Source organism: Mastomys coucha, unplaced genomic scaffold (genome assembly GCF_008632895.1).
Source record: "Mastomys coucha isolate ucsf_1 unplaced genomic scaffold, UCSF_Mcou_1 pScaffold16, whole genome shotgun sequence".
Lineage (NCBI taxonomy): Eukaryota > Metazoa > Chordata > Mammalia > Rodentia > Muridae > Mastomys > Mastomys coucha.
This window is the reverse complement of record NW_022196898.1, coordinates 89,836,964-89,854,870: the sequence shown is the minus strand read 5'-3', so window position 1 is coordinate 89,854,870 and position 17,907 is coordinate 89,836,964. Positions and strand designations below refer to the sequence as shown.

Genomic DNA, 17,907 nt, shown 5'->3' with positions numbered 1-17,907 from the left:
CAACTCTCTTGTTGTGCTACTCATTGCGTAGCATCTTGAAACCTGCATCTGATCTAAAACAGAACACACAGGATTCCTGGTTCCCTAGCTGTAGATGCTGAGTCATTTCTATGAACACACAAAGTGTTAACACCATGGATTCAAACCTATATCAAGGGAACATTATGTGTATGGTCGTTATTCGGTGAGTTAATGTTTAATCAAAGTGCATTGCCACAGCCCTGGGTTTAATATAAGCACCAGCCAACAATGTACATACAAAAGATGTTTTTGTTTCTGTGTTTTTGCAATGAGAATCATGACTTTAACATTATCCTTGTTGGTATCCTTGGTAAGAATAATGTTTGGTGCCATTATTCTTATGAAACAGAGTAGATACTCTTACATTACAGAGTTAAGCACTCTGGATACTACCTAATGACATCAAAATTAATAGCTTTTTAGTTTATTATAATATTATTTTATTTCCCTAATGAACCACAAATAATAATACACATTCAGAAACAATTACAGTGGGCTAATCATTTTTATTAACTCGTGCTCTTGCAAGACATTTGTCCTGAGAAATTTCAAGGCATGTTGTCACATTGGGGAGATAAAAGGAAAAATGAAGATGGCATTTAAGTTTTGAATGACTGTAGCAAAACGTCAAAGTCCTCAGAGAAATGAAAGGGAATTAGTTTTTGCAAGTTAGTTAAAAGTCGCCTGCTCTGTGATTGCAGAAGCTATATTGTAGGAAAGAGGAAAACTTAAGACTATACAGGAGAAACATGTGGCTGGGCATGATGCAGGCCAAGAGCATCTCTAAAACACAGATGACTGGACCTCCACTCATCCATGCATTCTGCACACAGAGGAAGCTCCTCTGATGTTGTGCAGTGGTCAGACAGTGAACCCTAACCGGAGTGCACATGACTGACTTTGAGCTGCGGTGAATCTAGCTTCATAACAGTTGTTTCAAAGCCTGAAGGTGCTCAGGCAACGTAGTGTGTGATGAAGAGAGCTTGGCAGAGAGGCTTGGGCCTCAGGCCTTCAGAGTATGGTGCATTTCCCAGACGATTGATTTTTCACGTGGTCAATCTCTCGACGAAGTTTTCTGCTCTCATTCTCGAATCCTTCCTTGAGAAATTTTTCCTGTTCCTAAAACAGAAGTGGAGACTGAACTCAGATCATGTTCCACACTTCCCAGGGTCTCGCAGACTCTCCATCAGTAGTCACACTAAACCCTTGAGGATTTGGGTGTTTTTCTCGAAGCCTTTTCTGCCTTTACCATTCTCCTCCTCTCTCTCTACTGTCTGTCTGTCTGTCTGTCTGCCTGCCTGCCTGCCTCTGGCTCTCTTTTGTCTACCACCAAAGCTTATAAATGTTTTTCCTTTGCTCTCTCCAGCTTTAGAAATGTAGCCTGACAGTTCTAAAACAGCAATAGCCTACAACCCTCGGGTCCAGTTCTTACGTCCTTTGACTCATGTAAAACACAGTGTTCTATAAAATCTGCACCAGCTCGCCTGTTCCTTTATGCCTCATCTCGGAGCTGTGTGGTGCGGACTCTCAAACACATGGAGGAAGGTGATAAAGGTGGCTCAAACAAAATGAGAGCTACGAGAATTGGAATCAGGGTAGGTGTTCAATCAAGGGATTTAGTACATGCCCAACAGGTTAGTGACAGAAATGGGTGACAGAAATATATTGAAGCAACTGGGGTCTGCAGTCCTCACAGGATATTCTGCACCATCATGGAGACTCAGCACGGATGTAGAGGAATGCAGAGTACTGCAATTCTGGTACTTAACCCTTGAACCTGAGTGGGTAGAAGGTTAGGCATGCTTCTATAGACAAGGTCATACTAGGTGTAACAGAAATTAATTCCCTTTGGGTTCTATTCAGTAGGGAATGTAAGCTGTACATTGTATTAATTACCTTACATCTCATGAAATTTCAAGGTCTCCATCTAGTATTCACACACACAAATAGCAGTCTAGAATTATTAAATGGACATAAGTAGGAGATACCTAGGCAATTCCAAGCCACTGTCTATGGACAGCCTAACAAAGAGTTTGATCCAGCCATAAAAAGCCCTTACTCACCAGACAGGCTGGAGATAAGCAGTGACAGGATGAAAGTGTGCCAGAGTATCTGAACCATTTACTGTACTGCAGGGGTCTTCATTGTAAAGGTCTTACTTCATAACCCAGGCTGATGGTGAACTAGTCATCCTCCTGCCTCAGCCTGCTGAACAACTTGCATTTTGGTTTTCCCTCTTTGTTTTTAGATTTATTTGTTATTTTAAGTGATGAGTGTTTTGCTTGCAATGTATGTAAACTTACTCCATACATGCAGTGCCTGCAGAGGGCAGAAGAGGAGGTTCAATTCCCTGGAACTAGAGTTATGGAAACTACTGTGTGGATGCTGAGAACAAGACCTGAGTCTTCTGCAAGACAGATAAATACTCTTAACTCCTAAGATGTTTTTCCAGCTCTCTGATACACTTATGTTTGATTGGAGCACTGGAATGTACTGAGATGGTATTGTGTATATTACCCGAAGTTTAGCAGCTATGATCCTGTCCTGTTCTTCTATAAACATTTTTCGTTCCTCCTTCATCTTCTCAGTGAGCTGTCTCACGTGCTCCTGGTAGCTCTGTTCCTTCTCCCGCATCATCAGCTCAAACTTCTTCTGCTTGTCTTCTAACTCTCTGTTTGCAGCTTCAGCAGCTTCAGCCTTTATACGTTCCTCTGAGGAGAAACAAAAATATAAAGATTAAATTTCATGAGTTTCTTTTTATTTTAATCTCCTTTAAAAAAAATTCACTTATCGTCAGGAAAATTTCTGGTAGCAAATATTTTTTTATGGAATAAACAATTAATAACAGATAGCCATGTATGCCAGTTAATAAAAGAACACCATTAATGGTGCTTTTGATTGTTCTCCACAGTTGAGGATTCTATATGGACCAATATGGCTAAATGTGTCAAGAGCTTCCACCATCTGCATTGTCATCAGTAGCTCTCACCTTCGACCTCCTTTGCTGCCTCTGTGAGTGACTGATCCGTCTTTAGAAGGGTTTCAACAACATCTTCCTTGGACTCAAAGTACTTTTTCAGCATCGCTTCTGCCTAGTTGTATAGAATAAGTTGGAGACAAGCCAATGTGTCTGTTAATTGACATTGATATTAACTGATTTCAATCATTAACTGAACTGCTATGTAGCAGTCCAAATAGCTTCCTAGGTTTAATTGACCTAAAACTGATGTAGAGACTGACCCACCCCATATCCGATCTTTTCCTAGCCCCATCTTTTGGTATCTCCTAACTCTTTTGAAATAGTTGGTATCTTTGATCTCTTTTCTTATCTGCTTCATATATCTCATGTAACTATGAGCTGGTCTTGCCAGTTTTAGCTTCAAAAATGCAACATCAGACTTTTGCTTATCATCTGTTGCATCCATATCTGACAGCCCTAGATTTGCCTCTGCTTAAACTTCTGCTCCAGCCCATTTAGCTTGGAGTATATTGAACTTTGCCATGTCATTTTGAGAATGCTCCTATTACTCCAATGCTCAAAGATGACTTTATAGTTCATCCAAATGATCATCAGGCATTTTTCATTGTCCTCCAGGATGCTCCCTGTCTAGATTGTGATCTTCCTTTTATCTTGCTAATCTCTACTTTGTTCATTACCTCCCAGAATATCAGGTCTCTGGCTAAATCTGAAATATGCATTCACTTACTTTTATGGACTACTTCTGTTTGAAATTTCCATCCCCTATATAGCTACTAGTCTTTCTAACATCTTTGAACAATTTGCTAAATTTTTTCCTCATAGTCTATCAAAACAGTAAATGGCAGTATCTCTTACAAATATGGGCTATCGATGGGATTAAATTCATGTGAAAGGTGTATAATCAGAAAAGTCATGGTGCATCTTCAAAGACTTAACAGGAGTTGGTGCACCACCATTTGTCCTTTTGTCCCTCCTTTTTGTTTCAGGGTATAAAGTTGAAGTAGAGCCTGACTCTCTTGCAGCTATCTCAAAGCATGGATACAGCCTGGAGATCGAGGTCCTGGACTAATGTTCTGGTGGAGAAGAGAGGAGGAAGACTCCTGGGAACAAGTAGGTGTGGTAGAGCCACCACAAAAGCACTGAGTTCTTCTGACCTGACCTATTGACTAGAAGTAAATGAAGAAATGTCCAGCCATTTAAAATATATTGTTATTTGTAGATACTACAATGTCAAACCCAATGTTAAACTCTATTACCAGCATAGAGTAGTCTAGACCTGATGATTGCAGATAATGTTATCTAGAGTTGTGTTCAAGGTATACTGCTCACTGGCTGTGAGTCATGTGCTTCATATACCTCATTTTCTGTTTTGCTTTATAGACACACTAATAATAATGCATAGTTTGTGTGGTGGTGGTGTGATAATTAAGAGAATCAATTTCTGAAACACAGGGATAGCAATCTAAGTGCTAACTGCTATTACCACGATCATTACTTTTAATCATCTTGTGTCTTACAACCCAAGAAGCTCTTGACATGCAAGGCCAAATAAATCATTTTAGACAAATAGATGACCAAGTAGTTGAGTGAATGAGTAAATTCCACAAATGTTTCTAAGAGGTCCAGTTGTGCTTCCAAGAAGAAATCTACGGTCTGTCTCACAGTTGGCTGTCTGCCTAGATGAGTGCAAGACAAGGCCACTCTCCACCAACACCATTGTATATTCCTCATTCTCATTGGCCTCTGGAAGAGATTCCTCACCAAGCCCTCAAAATGGTACAAACTACTCAATTTACCTGGAGCCCCTTCCCAGGAGCCTGGTTATACTTTTTTTCTAGCTCTTTCTTCATCTGAAGGAAGAGGTAATAACCTCCAGGTTTAGAAAATGTTCCTTGTTTTACTTCTTCTTCCAGAGGTCCAAAGATATCGTCCAGCAAGTCTGAGCAACGAGCTGATGAGACGTCCAAGTTCTTCTTAACAAAGGCATCTCGCTTTGCCACAAGCAGGTTCTAGGTAAGGACAAAATCACAAGGATGGTTGAGAGGTGAGAGATAACACAGCAGACTACTAGAGAATGTCCAAAAGGGAGAGGCTCTTCATCTCCTTGTGAGAATCTCCCTGAGGAGGGAGGGTGCTGGCTATAGAAACCGACACTTCAAATTTGATTTGCTAAAGGCCTTTATCCCTGTTTTCTTCTTCAGATATTCACAGAGCACAGGTATCACTCTTAGGAGAGAGTGATACTCACTTGCACCTTTATCTATTCAAGTATTTAATTGAAGGAATATTTAGAGCTAGGCAAGCCTATGTGGACTTCCTGAACTCAACTCTTGGAGGCTTCATGACTTTGTGATTAGTGAACTAAGGTTTCCTTGTCTCTGAGCATAGAGTAACAACACCAGTCTCAGAGGTCTCTTGTCAGACTGTATGAAGAGCTCTACAGAAATACCCAGGAAAGGGTAATGGGCTATGTAATGCTCTTTAATATGGGAATATTCCCCTGCATTTTCTCACCATATAGCCAAGAAAATACTTAAGATGATGTAAAGAACATGTTGGGGTTTAGAAAACAATAGGAGAGTGATCTCCACAAATGGCATTAAGCAAATACCTAAATGGCAGCTCTTTTATCTCCTTTAGATTAGAGAGCAGTCAATTTTCTCTTCACACTGACTATGTTGTTTTATCAGAACCTCTGAATGAAATGACATCTCCTTTGCAAAATCCTACCTTTGTAATTCAAAAGGCATTGCCACTGGTCAAACAGCAAAACATCTTATGATTGGTTTCTCATTACCAGTGGGAAATACCACAATGATGTATTCCTTAAGAATTAAATACTACACTAGATGAAAATGATAAAAACCCTCAAAGAATGAAAAATATATCATGGAAAAAGCAAATAAATAATCCTTTGTAAATGCACTTGTGCATTTCCCTCAATCGCTGAGAACATGGCTTGGAGAAGAATGTAATCTTTCAATAATCAGTGGAAATATGTATACATTACTGAGTGTCACTCTCTTGGAGGCTAAGAAAAATACTCATTCCTTAAAGGGCCCATGTATTTCTTTGTTTTATGATTTTGGGTACCACACCTACCCCTAATTCTGTCTGGAACTTTTGGTCTACATCCTTGAAAGAATTCTTCAGGAAGACGTCAATAGCCTCACTCTCAATTGGCCTATGCAGGTCCAGCAGCTCCTGGAGGGTTTCTGTGGGCATCTGGAGCTTCTGATTCATCTGTTCTTCATAGTAGGTTAAGGCCTTTTGCACTGCAGCTGAGTTCTCTATCTGGGCCAAAGTCAGCACAGCGTTCTCCATGCAGGGGAGAGACCCACTGCAGATAGCACTGACATAGGTCTGCACCAGGCTCTTTAGACCTACAAAAGACAAAGTTAAGAAAATGGCTGTCTGTTGGTAGAGAGATCACCCTGCATACAGTTTTTAGAATTCTCTAAGAAAAGGCAGCAATATAATAGTTTATTAACTGTAAATTCCAGAGGATATTAAGTGCCCCCCTTTTTTGGTCTAGTACTGGGGAAGGAGAACTGTGATGTTAAACCCGGTTCCTTTACTATCCCTCCATTCTCTCTCTCCATTTCCTTTCTTTCCTTGAATTCATTTGTCCTTTCATTCTTAATCAATTAAAAAAGATAAAAAGCCAAATTGAGTGCTTTGCCATTTCTGCTGACTTTATTGTTGTAATTTTTTTTAATGGTGATTCCTTCTAGTCCTATCTCTGGCCCAGAAAATAGATCAACCCAGATGCTCTCCCACAAAACTATACATTGATAAGGAAACCATCTAGGTTTTCTCAGAGCTTTGCTGATGGATTAAAACCATCACACCCCAGGTATCTGCCTTGCCCCTTGGAGTCCCACAACATGTTGTATGCAGAACACTCAAGAGAGCTAGATATGTAGACTAGAATGCTTTACCTTGTCCCCCAAGATTCCCTGTCTGCCAAATCTGCCATAGAGCTTAGAACCCATGGTGATGTCTTTAAATCATGTTCCTGTCTTTTCAGGACACCATCCTTCTACACTTCTTCAATGGGACACTCTCTCTTGTCCACACTCTCAGTCAGCTGACTCTTGCTTTCTTCAAGTTGGAAAGTTGCATTCTGTTCTGTTCCTTCTTCTGTTACCAGTACTCTGTCCTACTGGGTGACTTCTACCCATTCTTATCTTCTCCTTTCCCGTCAGTTTAAAAAATACTGTGTTCATTGCTCCCAGGAACTTAAGTCCTACTGGCCTAGACACCTGACTTCCAAGTAACAGCTCCTTATCATTTTTTTTATTAATTATGTGAATTGTTATTTACCACTGTGAAATTTGAGGTTTGTTGGTTTCTTTGCTTCCTTTTAAAGTGTCTTTTGGATATGTTGTATTGGAAGGAAGATGGAAACCACATCTGTTTACTTCTCTTTATACTCAATAATTGGCTCTTTAAAGTCATTAATAAACATTTGGTTTGTACATGAATGTTGCAGCCCTTAGTGGCAAACTCCATAAATAATTTGAGTTTTCACTTTTCCTGACTTTTATTAATCCTTTTTATACATGGGAACAATGAAAGGCTTTTAGGGTTGAGCTAGGGTCTAGTTATTTTCTCTAGTTATTTATGAGATGGTGAGAAATGGCTTTAGTTCGCCAGTAAATTCTATCATGTGATACATGCACTATATTTTCAATCATGTCAATTAATGATGCTTAGTCTGGTTGGAAGTGGCTCCCTGCGTATACTCTACACTGAGAAGAAGGAAGGTCAAGGTGAGAAGTAAGAATGGCTTACGTGGCCCGTTGACTATGATCCCACCAGACAGAGTCTTGACAGCAGAGTAGCTGAAGATGTATGAAGTGAATTCTTCAACTTGTTCTACAAATTCACGACACAGCTCCTTCTCTGGCAGAGTCTCCAGTATGCTAAGTTGCTTCCTCTGAGCGGGTCGGTCAAAGATGAAGCACTTCCTCTTTGGAAAGAACTTCCTGATACACAGTCGAGGCTCATTAAAGTTTTTAGTTTTCTTATCAGCTCCTGCCAGAATTAGAATTAGATGTAATAAACTTCCAATGAATTATTTCTATATATGACACTTCCAGTTCCATAACTTTCACAAACTCTATATAAGCTGTAAAATACCTAATGAAGAATGAACGATACAGAAACTTAAAGGAATGGGAAAGAAAACACTTTAAGAAGATGAAGCTTGTGAAATTTCAAATGGAGTCCATGTGATTCTGCTGAGCTGTGTTTTCATTTCCTGTAACAACAGTTAGGCTAACAAGCTACAAACTCAAGACCTTTCCAACTGGGCAGAGATGACATTTATGAAATTGTTTTCTGTTCATTTCAGAACATTCCACCAAGTCCAGGTACCTTTTTTCAGGGTCAATGAATGCTCCAGGTACTCATCAGCAGTGATAGGTTTTCCATTAACTTCCAGCTCCAGGGAGAAATCTCTCAGAGCCCACACGAAAGTCGGAAAGAAACCCACAAAGTTAGCAGAATCTTCTATCCCACTCTGATCAGGGGATGACTTTGACTTGATAAGATCAGTCAGCTCTGTCACATAGCTGGCATGCTAAGTTAAAAAAACTCGAAAAACAAGTTTATCGTTTTATGATAAAGATTCTACCAGTGCCTCCCCAAATTAATGACTTTTTCTTGTTTGTTTGTTTAGCTGTGTTGGTCAGTTTTTGTCAATTTTATATAACTAGAGACACTTGGGAAGAGTAATTACCTCAACTGATTAAGTTCCTCAATTTAGAAGTTACCTCTATAACCATGGACTGTGGACACATCTGTGGGGACAGTTTCTAAATCACTAATTGATGCAGGAGGGTACAGCCTGCAGTGTGCAGCATCATCCCTATGCAGTTAGACCCAGGCTGCATAAGAAAAGTAGTCTAGCAAGCACATGAAGCAAGAAGAGGTCCTTCACAATCTTTGCTCTATCCCTTGCATCTTGGTTTGTGCATTGGTTTCCTTGACAACGGACTGCAACATGTAAACCAAATCCTTTCAACTGCAAGTTGTTTTGGGGCCATAATGTTCATCAGAGAAACAGAGCAAACTAAGACATTAGCTCATCCACAGAACTCAATCATTCACCAACATCTACTGAGCCTCTACTATAAATCAGGCAATCCCAGGGAATGCATTTTAAAATTAATGAAAGAAGGCAACCAGCATAGCATTTACAGTGTAACAGTTAGAGGCAGAAACAAAACAGTAAGTGAAGTATTTCAAAATCTCAGGTATCTGCTACCATTATCTTGTTGCAATCAAGATTTAAGGAAAGGGGGATTTTCTTAGGAACACGTCATTGTTGTATATTTATCCTGCTCCCATTGGTTGGTGTACTCAACTGTGGCAGCAAAGTTGTCTTGTCTAATATTCATGTCTTAATTTGTCTACAAGGATGGGAATTGTCTAACCTTTATGTCTTAACTTGCCAGCCAGGTTGTGTTGCCCATGTACTGGTCTCCTTCTACCAAGTAGAATATCAGATCCCTGGGAGGTCTTGAGAACTTAAATTTTACTAAACCACTACTCAAAATGTAAGTCTTATTCTAAGTAGTTTCTTATATCAGTGCAAGTGTCTCTCTTATGTTGGGGTCCATCCCAGAGGCAGCTTACAAATGCAAATAGTATAAAAGCTTAACATAGGTGCAGGAAATGCTGTTGGGTGGTTGCTTCAGGTCCAAGTTTATTGTGGGTTGTGCCCTTCCCAAAGCCTTGAGTTCACTAAATAAGTCTCCAATACTAGAGCCAGGCATATGGCTTCCCTACATCTGGCCTGATCTATACATCCTCTAGCCTGAGCCCTGAGTGAATGCCAACCCTCTGAACTGTTGAAGAGTTTACTTTATAATTCAATCCAGCTGAAACAAGCAACAGAAGCCAGCCAAAACAAAGGAATGGGTCCTTGGGGTTTTCCTTATATATTCAGAGCTGTACATTAAAATTTGAGCCTTGATCAGAAAACTTTGTTTTGACTCGTTAGTTCTCTTGTCTGCCCATCCTATTCCATCCCCAGCTCTCCTTCCTGGTAAACCCGGTGCTCTATGGACGCTGGACAGCTACAGTGGATAATTATACAAAACAATTCTACCAACTTCTATCATAATTGTCTTCCAAGGGCACAGAACATAACAGAATATATAATTAATCTTAGCATTTGAAAGTTTCCTAGTAACAGTAGAAACATATGAGAAAGTTTCCTTATAGTAGACTATCTAGGTAACAGTTATCTATGCTTTATCAATGCAATAGTAATAAAATAAACCATCTGAAACTTCTATTTGGGTAACATTCCAGACAGTAGTCAGAACTGTTGTGATAGAATAATATGAGTGTATCTAAGATGCGTATGAATTCCACTGCATAGGGTACAAGCACTAAGAAAATAAGTGGCACGATATGTAAGTTTGAAGGCAAAAGTAATAAGTTTCAAGTCTTTTATTTACTAAATAGGAAGCCAGCAGTGGATTTTGAAAGTAGAGGAGGTAGATATGGCAGTATTTCAAAAGGTCACACTATTGGAACTACAACTGACAGTCGAGACTATTGGGAAGAGCACTAGAACTAGAGACAATACAGGCAAGATAATGAGACTGGTCTAGGGAAATAGCTATGCTGATAAGAGTTTAAACATTTCTGAGAGAATGCTTTCTAGGATATAAAGGAAAGGATCAAGAAGAGGTTTTGAGCAGAGCAACTTTGTGGGACATGTGGGAATGTGCTATAATGGGAAAAGTTGGGAAATTGTTTTTGTAAATTTTGAAATGAAATCATCTCTTGAAGATCTTTATGAAGATGAAAAAATTACATCCTGTCCAAGTTTTAAACAGAAATTTGATGGTTACTGAAATATAGGTTCACAGAGACCCATCAGACAGAATAATATTGCCTAGGGACTAGGAGGAGAGAATGAAGAAAAGTGCAGGGTGCAATGAGCTGTGACAATCAGAGTCCTCAAAAGAAATGGACCAGCTAGCCAGAGAGAGAAGTGGAATTATTAAGAAATGATGAAGTTCTAGATCAAGAAGCAAGTGGTTCTGAAAAGAACTGATGTTGCTGAGGAATCAGCTAATCTGACTCTGGTTGAGCATAGTATCCATATACCCATCGAATGCAGTATGATACCTGGGGTTACGTTTATGGATATGCTGGTGGCATTGACAGTGACTCAGGGTCGGTCATTGGGAAGGGAGAGGAAGGAATGATACCAGGAGGAAGAACAGGGAGAGAATAGTGCAAGTCAGTGTCTACTGGCCACCAGTCTCCAAACAGCAAGGAATAAAATCTCCAGCAGAGAAGGCTGTGTGGGCTAGTCCTAGGGGTATGATAAAAGGAGGTAGTGTGTGGGCTAGTCCTAGGGGAATGAAAAAAGACAGTGGTGTGTGGGCTAGTCCTAGGGGAATGATAAAAGGAGGTGGTATGTGGGCTAGTCCTAGGGGTATGATAAAAGATGGTGGTGTGTGGGCTAGTCCTAGGGGTGTGATAAAAGGAGGTGGTGTGTGGGCTAGTCCTAGGGGTATGATAAAAGGAGGTGGTGTGTGGGCTAGTCCGAGGGGAATGATAAAAGATGGTGGTGTGTGGGCTAGTCCTAGGGGAATGATAAAAGACGGTGGTGTGGTTTGAGGGCACTGGCTTCAAGGATGTCAGGTTTCCAATGGCAGAGGATAAAAAAGTGACTGAGCTGTAGACTGGAGAAACATTAATGACTGACCCTGGAGGTGCAGGCTAAAGAGCAATCACCAGCTCGGATCCCTTGATGAGTTTACAAGATATATATATTACCTATGCTATCCAGTGGGCAGGCAGGATATTACTCACATTTAAAGATAATGGTAATACTGATTATTGAGAACACGGGTTCTGAATCATGTTAACCATTTGGACAAATGCAGGACAGTGAGCCAGATAGGGATGCTCGCAGCGCCGTACCACTCTGTCTATGGCAAAGTATGATGTAAGAAGTTTGAATTTTTCTGGAAAGTGAGGCAAACTCACATGAGACGTATCAGGGGATTTGTTAATCAGAGACTTAAAAATCTTAAGGCTCCTCCCTATCTAGCTGATGTAATATTAAAGCTGTTCTTCCTAAGTTTAGGATTATACTAGACCACAGCAAAAGGATACTGCAGCTGGTCCATGGCCTGCTGGTTGATGGTTCCTATGCTGTTGTAGATGAAGGTGCTGCTGAGGAGGACTGCCAAGGCAAAGATCCAGCAGTCGTTCTGGTTGTCACCCTACAGGTCAGTGAGTGAAGAAGAGTGACTAAGAGACTGTCCATCAACTGAGGTAGGCAAAGATGGCCTTTGTCTATCTCCCATCCACTATGAAATCAAAAGCAGTCATTCTACTACATAATAATTTTCTACCTGTACAATGATATTATGAATCTTTCAACTCATATTTTATAATTCAAACACAACAATGTACATTCAAATATATGAAAGCATTAAGGACATTCACACTTATAAGTCATAATGTTGGTCAGCTACAAAAATCTAAGCTGGCATGCTGGGCTTCACTCACAGCACATATCATGCATGGTAAAGGCTGTTTTAGCACTACTGAGAGTAAGGTCTTTCAATAAGAGTTTTTGTTTGTCTCAGACAGTAACTCATGACTCTCCATAAAGGATGAGATTGTTGAAGATGCAGTGTCATCCTCTTATTGACAGTCCTTTGTGGAAGTGATTAATTAAAAAAATATTTTATTAGCTCTTTGAGAATTCGAAACATTATACTTTCATCATGGTCCCACATTGAATAGTCAGCCATGTTTATAACACATATAGGCAAGTTCAAGTTGTTCATTACAGTCTCAACCAGCATATTCTATTTTGACTTGACAGAAGAATGACTAAAATGTTGCCAGCTATCCTTTAAAGCTATTCTCAGCTCTCAGACAAACTTGACAAACAGCACATTCATCTAATTTATCAGAAGCATAAATCCCGGAGTGGGGTGTGTACTGCAAGGTGAACTAATGACAAGTTACAAGTAGCAGCTGAAAGATTTTATTTTATTTTTTTTTTACCTTCTCAACATCTTCCAGGCCCTCAGTGTCAAGCAGAACCAGGGTTTGCCCCGCCTTCTTTGGGTGGGGCACACACCACATCCAGATGCCCTTGGTGTGAGACTGCACAGTGGAGCCCAGGGAGAAGCCTGCAGAACAGAATGGGCATGGGATGGGGAGGGGAGTACATGAGGTGCCTCCTGATATTGAGTTGAAAATTAACGTAGTTACATTTGAAACAATAAATGACTTCAGGTATTGATTGAATTACTAGCCTAGAAATAGGGGATTTGTAATATCTAATATTGATTGATATATTCACTTCTTAGAGCTAGATACTTGTTCCTCCTATGTCAACAGTCCAGAAAATGTTTTATAATTCATCCCTAAGGAAGTTAGCCAGGTGGTGGTGATACACACCTTTAATCCCAGCACTTTGGAGGCAGAGGCAGGCAGATTTCTGAGTTCGAGGCCAGCCTGGTCTTCTGAGTGAGTCCAGGACTGCCAGGGCTATACAGAAATACCTTGTCTCAAAAGAAAAAACTTAACTTTCTCAAAGAACATATTCTTTCTCTAAAACACACCTACTAGATCTTTCAGTTGGAAAACAAAGGGACTGTTTAAAGACCCAATGGGTAAGGATGGTTCAACAACAAGAAACTCCCCTGGTAGATAGGCATTATCCTTTCCTAACCCTCCCTGTCTCTGACAATCCTTCCTCACATCTGCTTTCAGGATGCTGGAGACGTGAGTGAACAGAAGGAACCCAGCACAGCTTTGTTGGTACCACTCACCTGTTCGCTTCCCAGCCAGCTTGTTCATCAGGTAGGATTTGCCTGTGCGGTAGAGACCCACGATCGCCACCACGACCAGAGGCTGGTTGATGCTAGACAGGATCCTCAGAGCCTCCTGGTTGATCACTAGTTGAGCCTCAGTGTTCTCAATGAGGCATATGGGTTCCAACATGTGGATCTCTGAGGCCATATCCAGGGCGGTTTTTGGCTCTAAGGAGGAGATAAATTGGACAGCAATTTCTAGTCCGTTAGATGAACTAAATATTATGTACTAAAATTTTCCTTCTCTGGAATGTGTTCCTTATACACTTCTAAGAGTTTTTGGGGCTCTGTATGGTTGTCCTATAGATTGTCCTATAGATTAGAAATACTATTTCTATTTACATAAAATTAATTTGAAGTTCATTGATGACCAGAAAAGTTACGTACTGGGTTCAAAAGGCAACATATACTGTTTCCCCAGCTGTGTCTAATCCTGGAACCCTACATACCCTGAGTGTAGTGGCTGACTGGGTTTGCAGCATTTTTACAACACCCCTAATGAGGCTGCACACTTTACACCTCCTCTGCTTCATAAGTCAGATTTTCACTAATAACCCTTTTCTGCTTCCTGATCTAATGCAGGATCCCTGCTTTATCCTCACATCTCTTCAGCTTCTTCTCATCTTCAGTAGATCCTCAATCTTCCTTTGTCCTCCCTTCCTTTATGTCTTAGAGGAGTATATAGAAGTTATCTTGTAGAGTACCTTTCAAATAGATAAATTTTTAGTTTTTTTTTTTCTTAAGATTAGCTTGAACTTCTACTGGTATATACAAGACAAGAAGGTCACAGAACTGATATTCTGCAATCATCACTGGTCAAATCAGAGGATGAATGATGTGGACATGACTGGCTCTGATTGTACTCTTGATTCAGGGGCTACCTGCCAAGAACTGTTTACTATTTTGTAATCAAAATTACCACTTGCACAGCAAATAAAAACTTAGAAAAAATGGCTAGGGTTTAATCACCAGGGAAATACAAGTGAAAAATGCATTGAAGTTTCATCTCATCCCACTGAGAATATCCCGCATAAAGAAAACAATAACAAGTGCTTCCAAGAGGGTGGGAATGAAAGACTTATGAATTGCAGCTGAGAATGCAAACTGCTGGGCTCACAGTACAGAGGTTCCTGTGCTTAGCTGGCAGACTTGCATGACATTCCCAGTCCTGTGGGACTCACTGCCACCACACAGTCTTCCAGACACAGCTCCTATGTTTCCTGGGTTGCCCTAGAGTTGAGAACTCCTCCTGATGGTTTGGTTTTCCTTCAGTGCACAGTGGTATTTAAACCAAAAATACCACACGGAGTATATTCATTGCTTCAAGTTGAACCAGTATCTTTGGGAACATGATAGGGTCTTTGAACTCAGGAAATCAGAGCAGCTGTGGCTGCCTATAGAAAACCCACACCAAGGTGGGTGCCTGTTTGGCACACACCTTCAATCCATCACTTGGGAGGCAAAGGCACATGGATCTCTGAGGACAACCTGGTCTACACAGTAAGTTCCAAAACATCCAGGGCTACACAGAGAAACACTATCTTGAAAACAAAACAAAAGAAAAAAAGAAAACCCACATAAAATCCAGCAGTCAAAATCCCACTAGAGATGATTGACAGGCTCCGAAAGTCCCATGCATAACTGAGGGGGTACTGTCAGTTAACTGCTGCTACAGAGGCCACCATTGGTTTTCTTAAGTGATATGGGCCCTGTTAAGTTACTAAATTCCACTAGGTGGCCTTATGCCCATGTCTGAATGAGCTGCAGTAACTTGATTCAGTGAGGACAGGAAACTGGGAAGAAGATAGAATAAGGGTGGATGGAGGAGATGGAGTAAGGAATATATACAATCAGAAACACATGACATATATGATGTTCTCAAGAAATGAATAATATATAGATATATACATATACATATATATATTCAAAATACTATGCACAAAGATTTTATAGCTCCCTAGATTATCAACGGGAGAACTGTCTTTTTTTTTTATAAATTCCAAGCAACCTAACTTATTTAGGTAGACACTAGCAACAAGTTCAGGGATTTTGTCTGAGTTTCATTAGATAGCAAAGATGATCTAAAATCGTATAGTGAAAGCAATATGAATCTTAAAAGACTTACGTCCTCTGTGGGAACTCTTCTTTACCAGAGCTTAATTAATTTGCCATAGTAGGGACAGGGACATTTAGGGTAAAGGCTGCCTCTGTCAACCAGCCCTGGCCTACTCACACATCTGTAGGTTTCAGCCTCCTCTCCTTAGGGTAAAAGAGCTGTCTGGTAAGCCTTTCCCACCCCTGCCTCTGTCTTACCTGAAGGGAAATCCTTTAGAGAAGAAGCAGCCTTTCAAAGTCTGACAGGTTTGCTTCAGAGTCTGGCTGCAGCGGGCTCAGCCCTCTCTCACAGGCGCTGTGGCAGACCTTGTCAGTAGTAATCCAGAAAGCTCCAGATTTTCCCCAGAGAATTTGTGAGGCTGCGTTAGCTCTTTAATAGAGCAATTCTTAAGACAATGAAAGTGAAACTAGAAAAATTCCTAAATGGGTGGGGGTGGAGAGATGACTCAACCCCCACTGAGCAGTGTGCTCCTGGGAGGAGGGCCCCTAGATGTCTCAGGTAGAGATTGATAACCAGTGCAGCTTCTTGTGAGTGATTAAAATGCAAAACGATGTGCAAATTGAAGAGGGTGTGGTTTTGAAATCATTCCTTCATGTTTCAGTCCTTTTTTGTCCATTAGTGTTTGTTTTGTGAAGTTGCCAGCCCCACTGAGTTACACAAAGTTAGCAAGAGATTGTGCAATTCAGAAGAGGACAGGAATCCTTTAAAAACCATTTCTCTGCCCTGTGAAAGAGGAAAGATGGAAAGAAAACGGTTAGAATTAGAAGGAACAGTGAGAGAGGAAGGAGAAAGAGTGGGGGGAAACAAAGAGAGTAAGGGGAAAGGAAGGGAGAGAGGAAAGGAGAGAAGGAGGGAGGGAGAAAAAAGAGTCACTGAAAGTGAAAGTGAATCTGAGTTCCTTTAAGCACATCAAATGCTGGGAAATCAGCTACTTTGTTAGTTTGTTCATTCGTCTTTTGGACTAGAATAACCTCTGTTAACATTATATACAATCCCAAAACAATTTTTAGTGCCACTTGAATATTTGTCAGTCATGTGAAATTTAAGGGTAAAGAAAAGGGAAATGTTTTGGTCTCAAAGCTTAAAGGGGCAGAGTTTCCAGTCTTCTTCTGCATGATGTTTCCTTAGAAACAAGTGAGTCAGAGTCCTGACCCTGAACAACTGAGTGTAAATAACATCTCTCTGAGGCTGAGGGAAGCCACTGTTAAAACACTGACATCTGTGAATCTCTGAACTTAGGCTGGGAATGGCCATGGAGTTGACAAGGCACTGGCATTGTGGCTGTGAACAGGGTCCAACACTGTGCTTTGAGGTTATGAAGACATCTAAATAATCCTCATGCTGGTCTACGCACTGACTAGTGCTTAAACCCTTCCACAGACCTAACACAAATCACACAGTAGGCCAGACTCTGCATACAAGTGCTGAGTTCTTTCTACAAGCACACATCATAAGAGCATGCACTCAAAAGTATGCTACAGAGACACCATAGCACCCACTGTTATGCTGTAAGTTAATGTATCACCAGAAGTGTTTTTTTTTAAAGCCCTGGGTTTGATGCCGCCACCAGAAAATAATTATACAGAAAGTATCTTTTGTATTCTATGAGTGTGTTGAGCCCTGTGACTATGACACTTCCTTTGTGTGGTACAGTTATTCTGAATGTACAGCTGCAGAGCCGATGCCCTCATCATTGGGAGCTTGTGAGACAGCAAACAGTCTTCTAATTAACTCCCCTCTTACAGAAACTTAGGAGAGGATTTTATTACATGATGTGATGTGTTGGAGTGGCGGCGCGTCAGAACATACCACACTAGGCCCAAACAGTTCCATGTGTAAGAGGTTTAATAGAGAGGGGGTAGGGAGTAGTGGCTCGGAAAGAGAGGAGAGAGAGGGAGAGGGAGAGGGAGAGGGAG

The 17,907-nt window shown here is 40.7% G+C and overlaps 1 protein-coding gene across 1 annotated transcript; it reads right to left on the bottom strand.

Moving 5' to 3' along the window:
- Positions 1-507: 507 nt before the first annotated feature.
- On the bottom strand, positions 508-16,511 carry LOC116093874 (guanylate-binding protein 2). The gene is made up of 11 exons (XM_031375696.1): positions 16,189-16,511; positions 13,834-14,043; positions 13,061-13,188; positions 12,155-12,264; positions 8,384-8,580; positions 7,799-8,041; positions 6,104-6,384; positions 4,798-5,010; positions 3,011-3,113; positions 2,539-2,732; positions 508-1,140 (listed from the first exon to the last, which is right to left on the bottom strand). The coding sequence occupies exons 2-11, from the start codon at positions 14,021-14,023 to the stop codon at positions 1,033-1,035; spliced, it is 1,767 nt and encodes a 588-aa protein (XP_031231556.1). The 5' UTR covers positions 14,024-14,043; positions 16,189-16,511; the 3' UTR covers positions 508-1,032.
- Between the last annotated feature and the right edge of the window lie 1,396 nt (positions 16,512-17,907).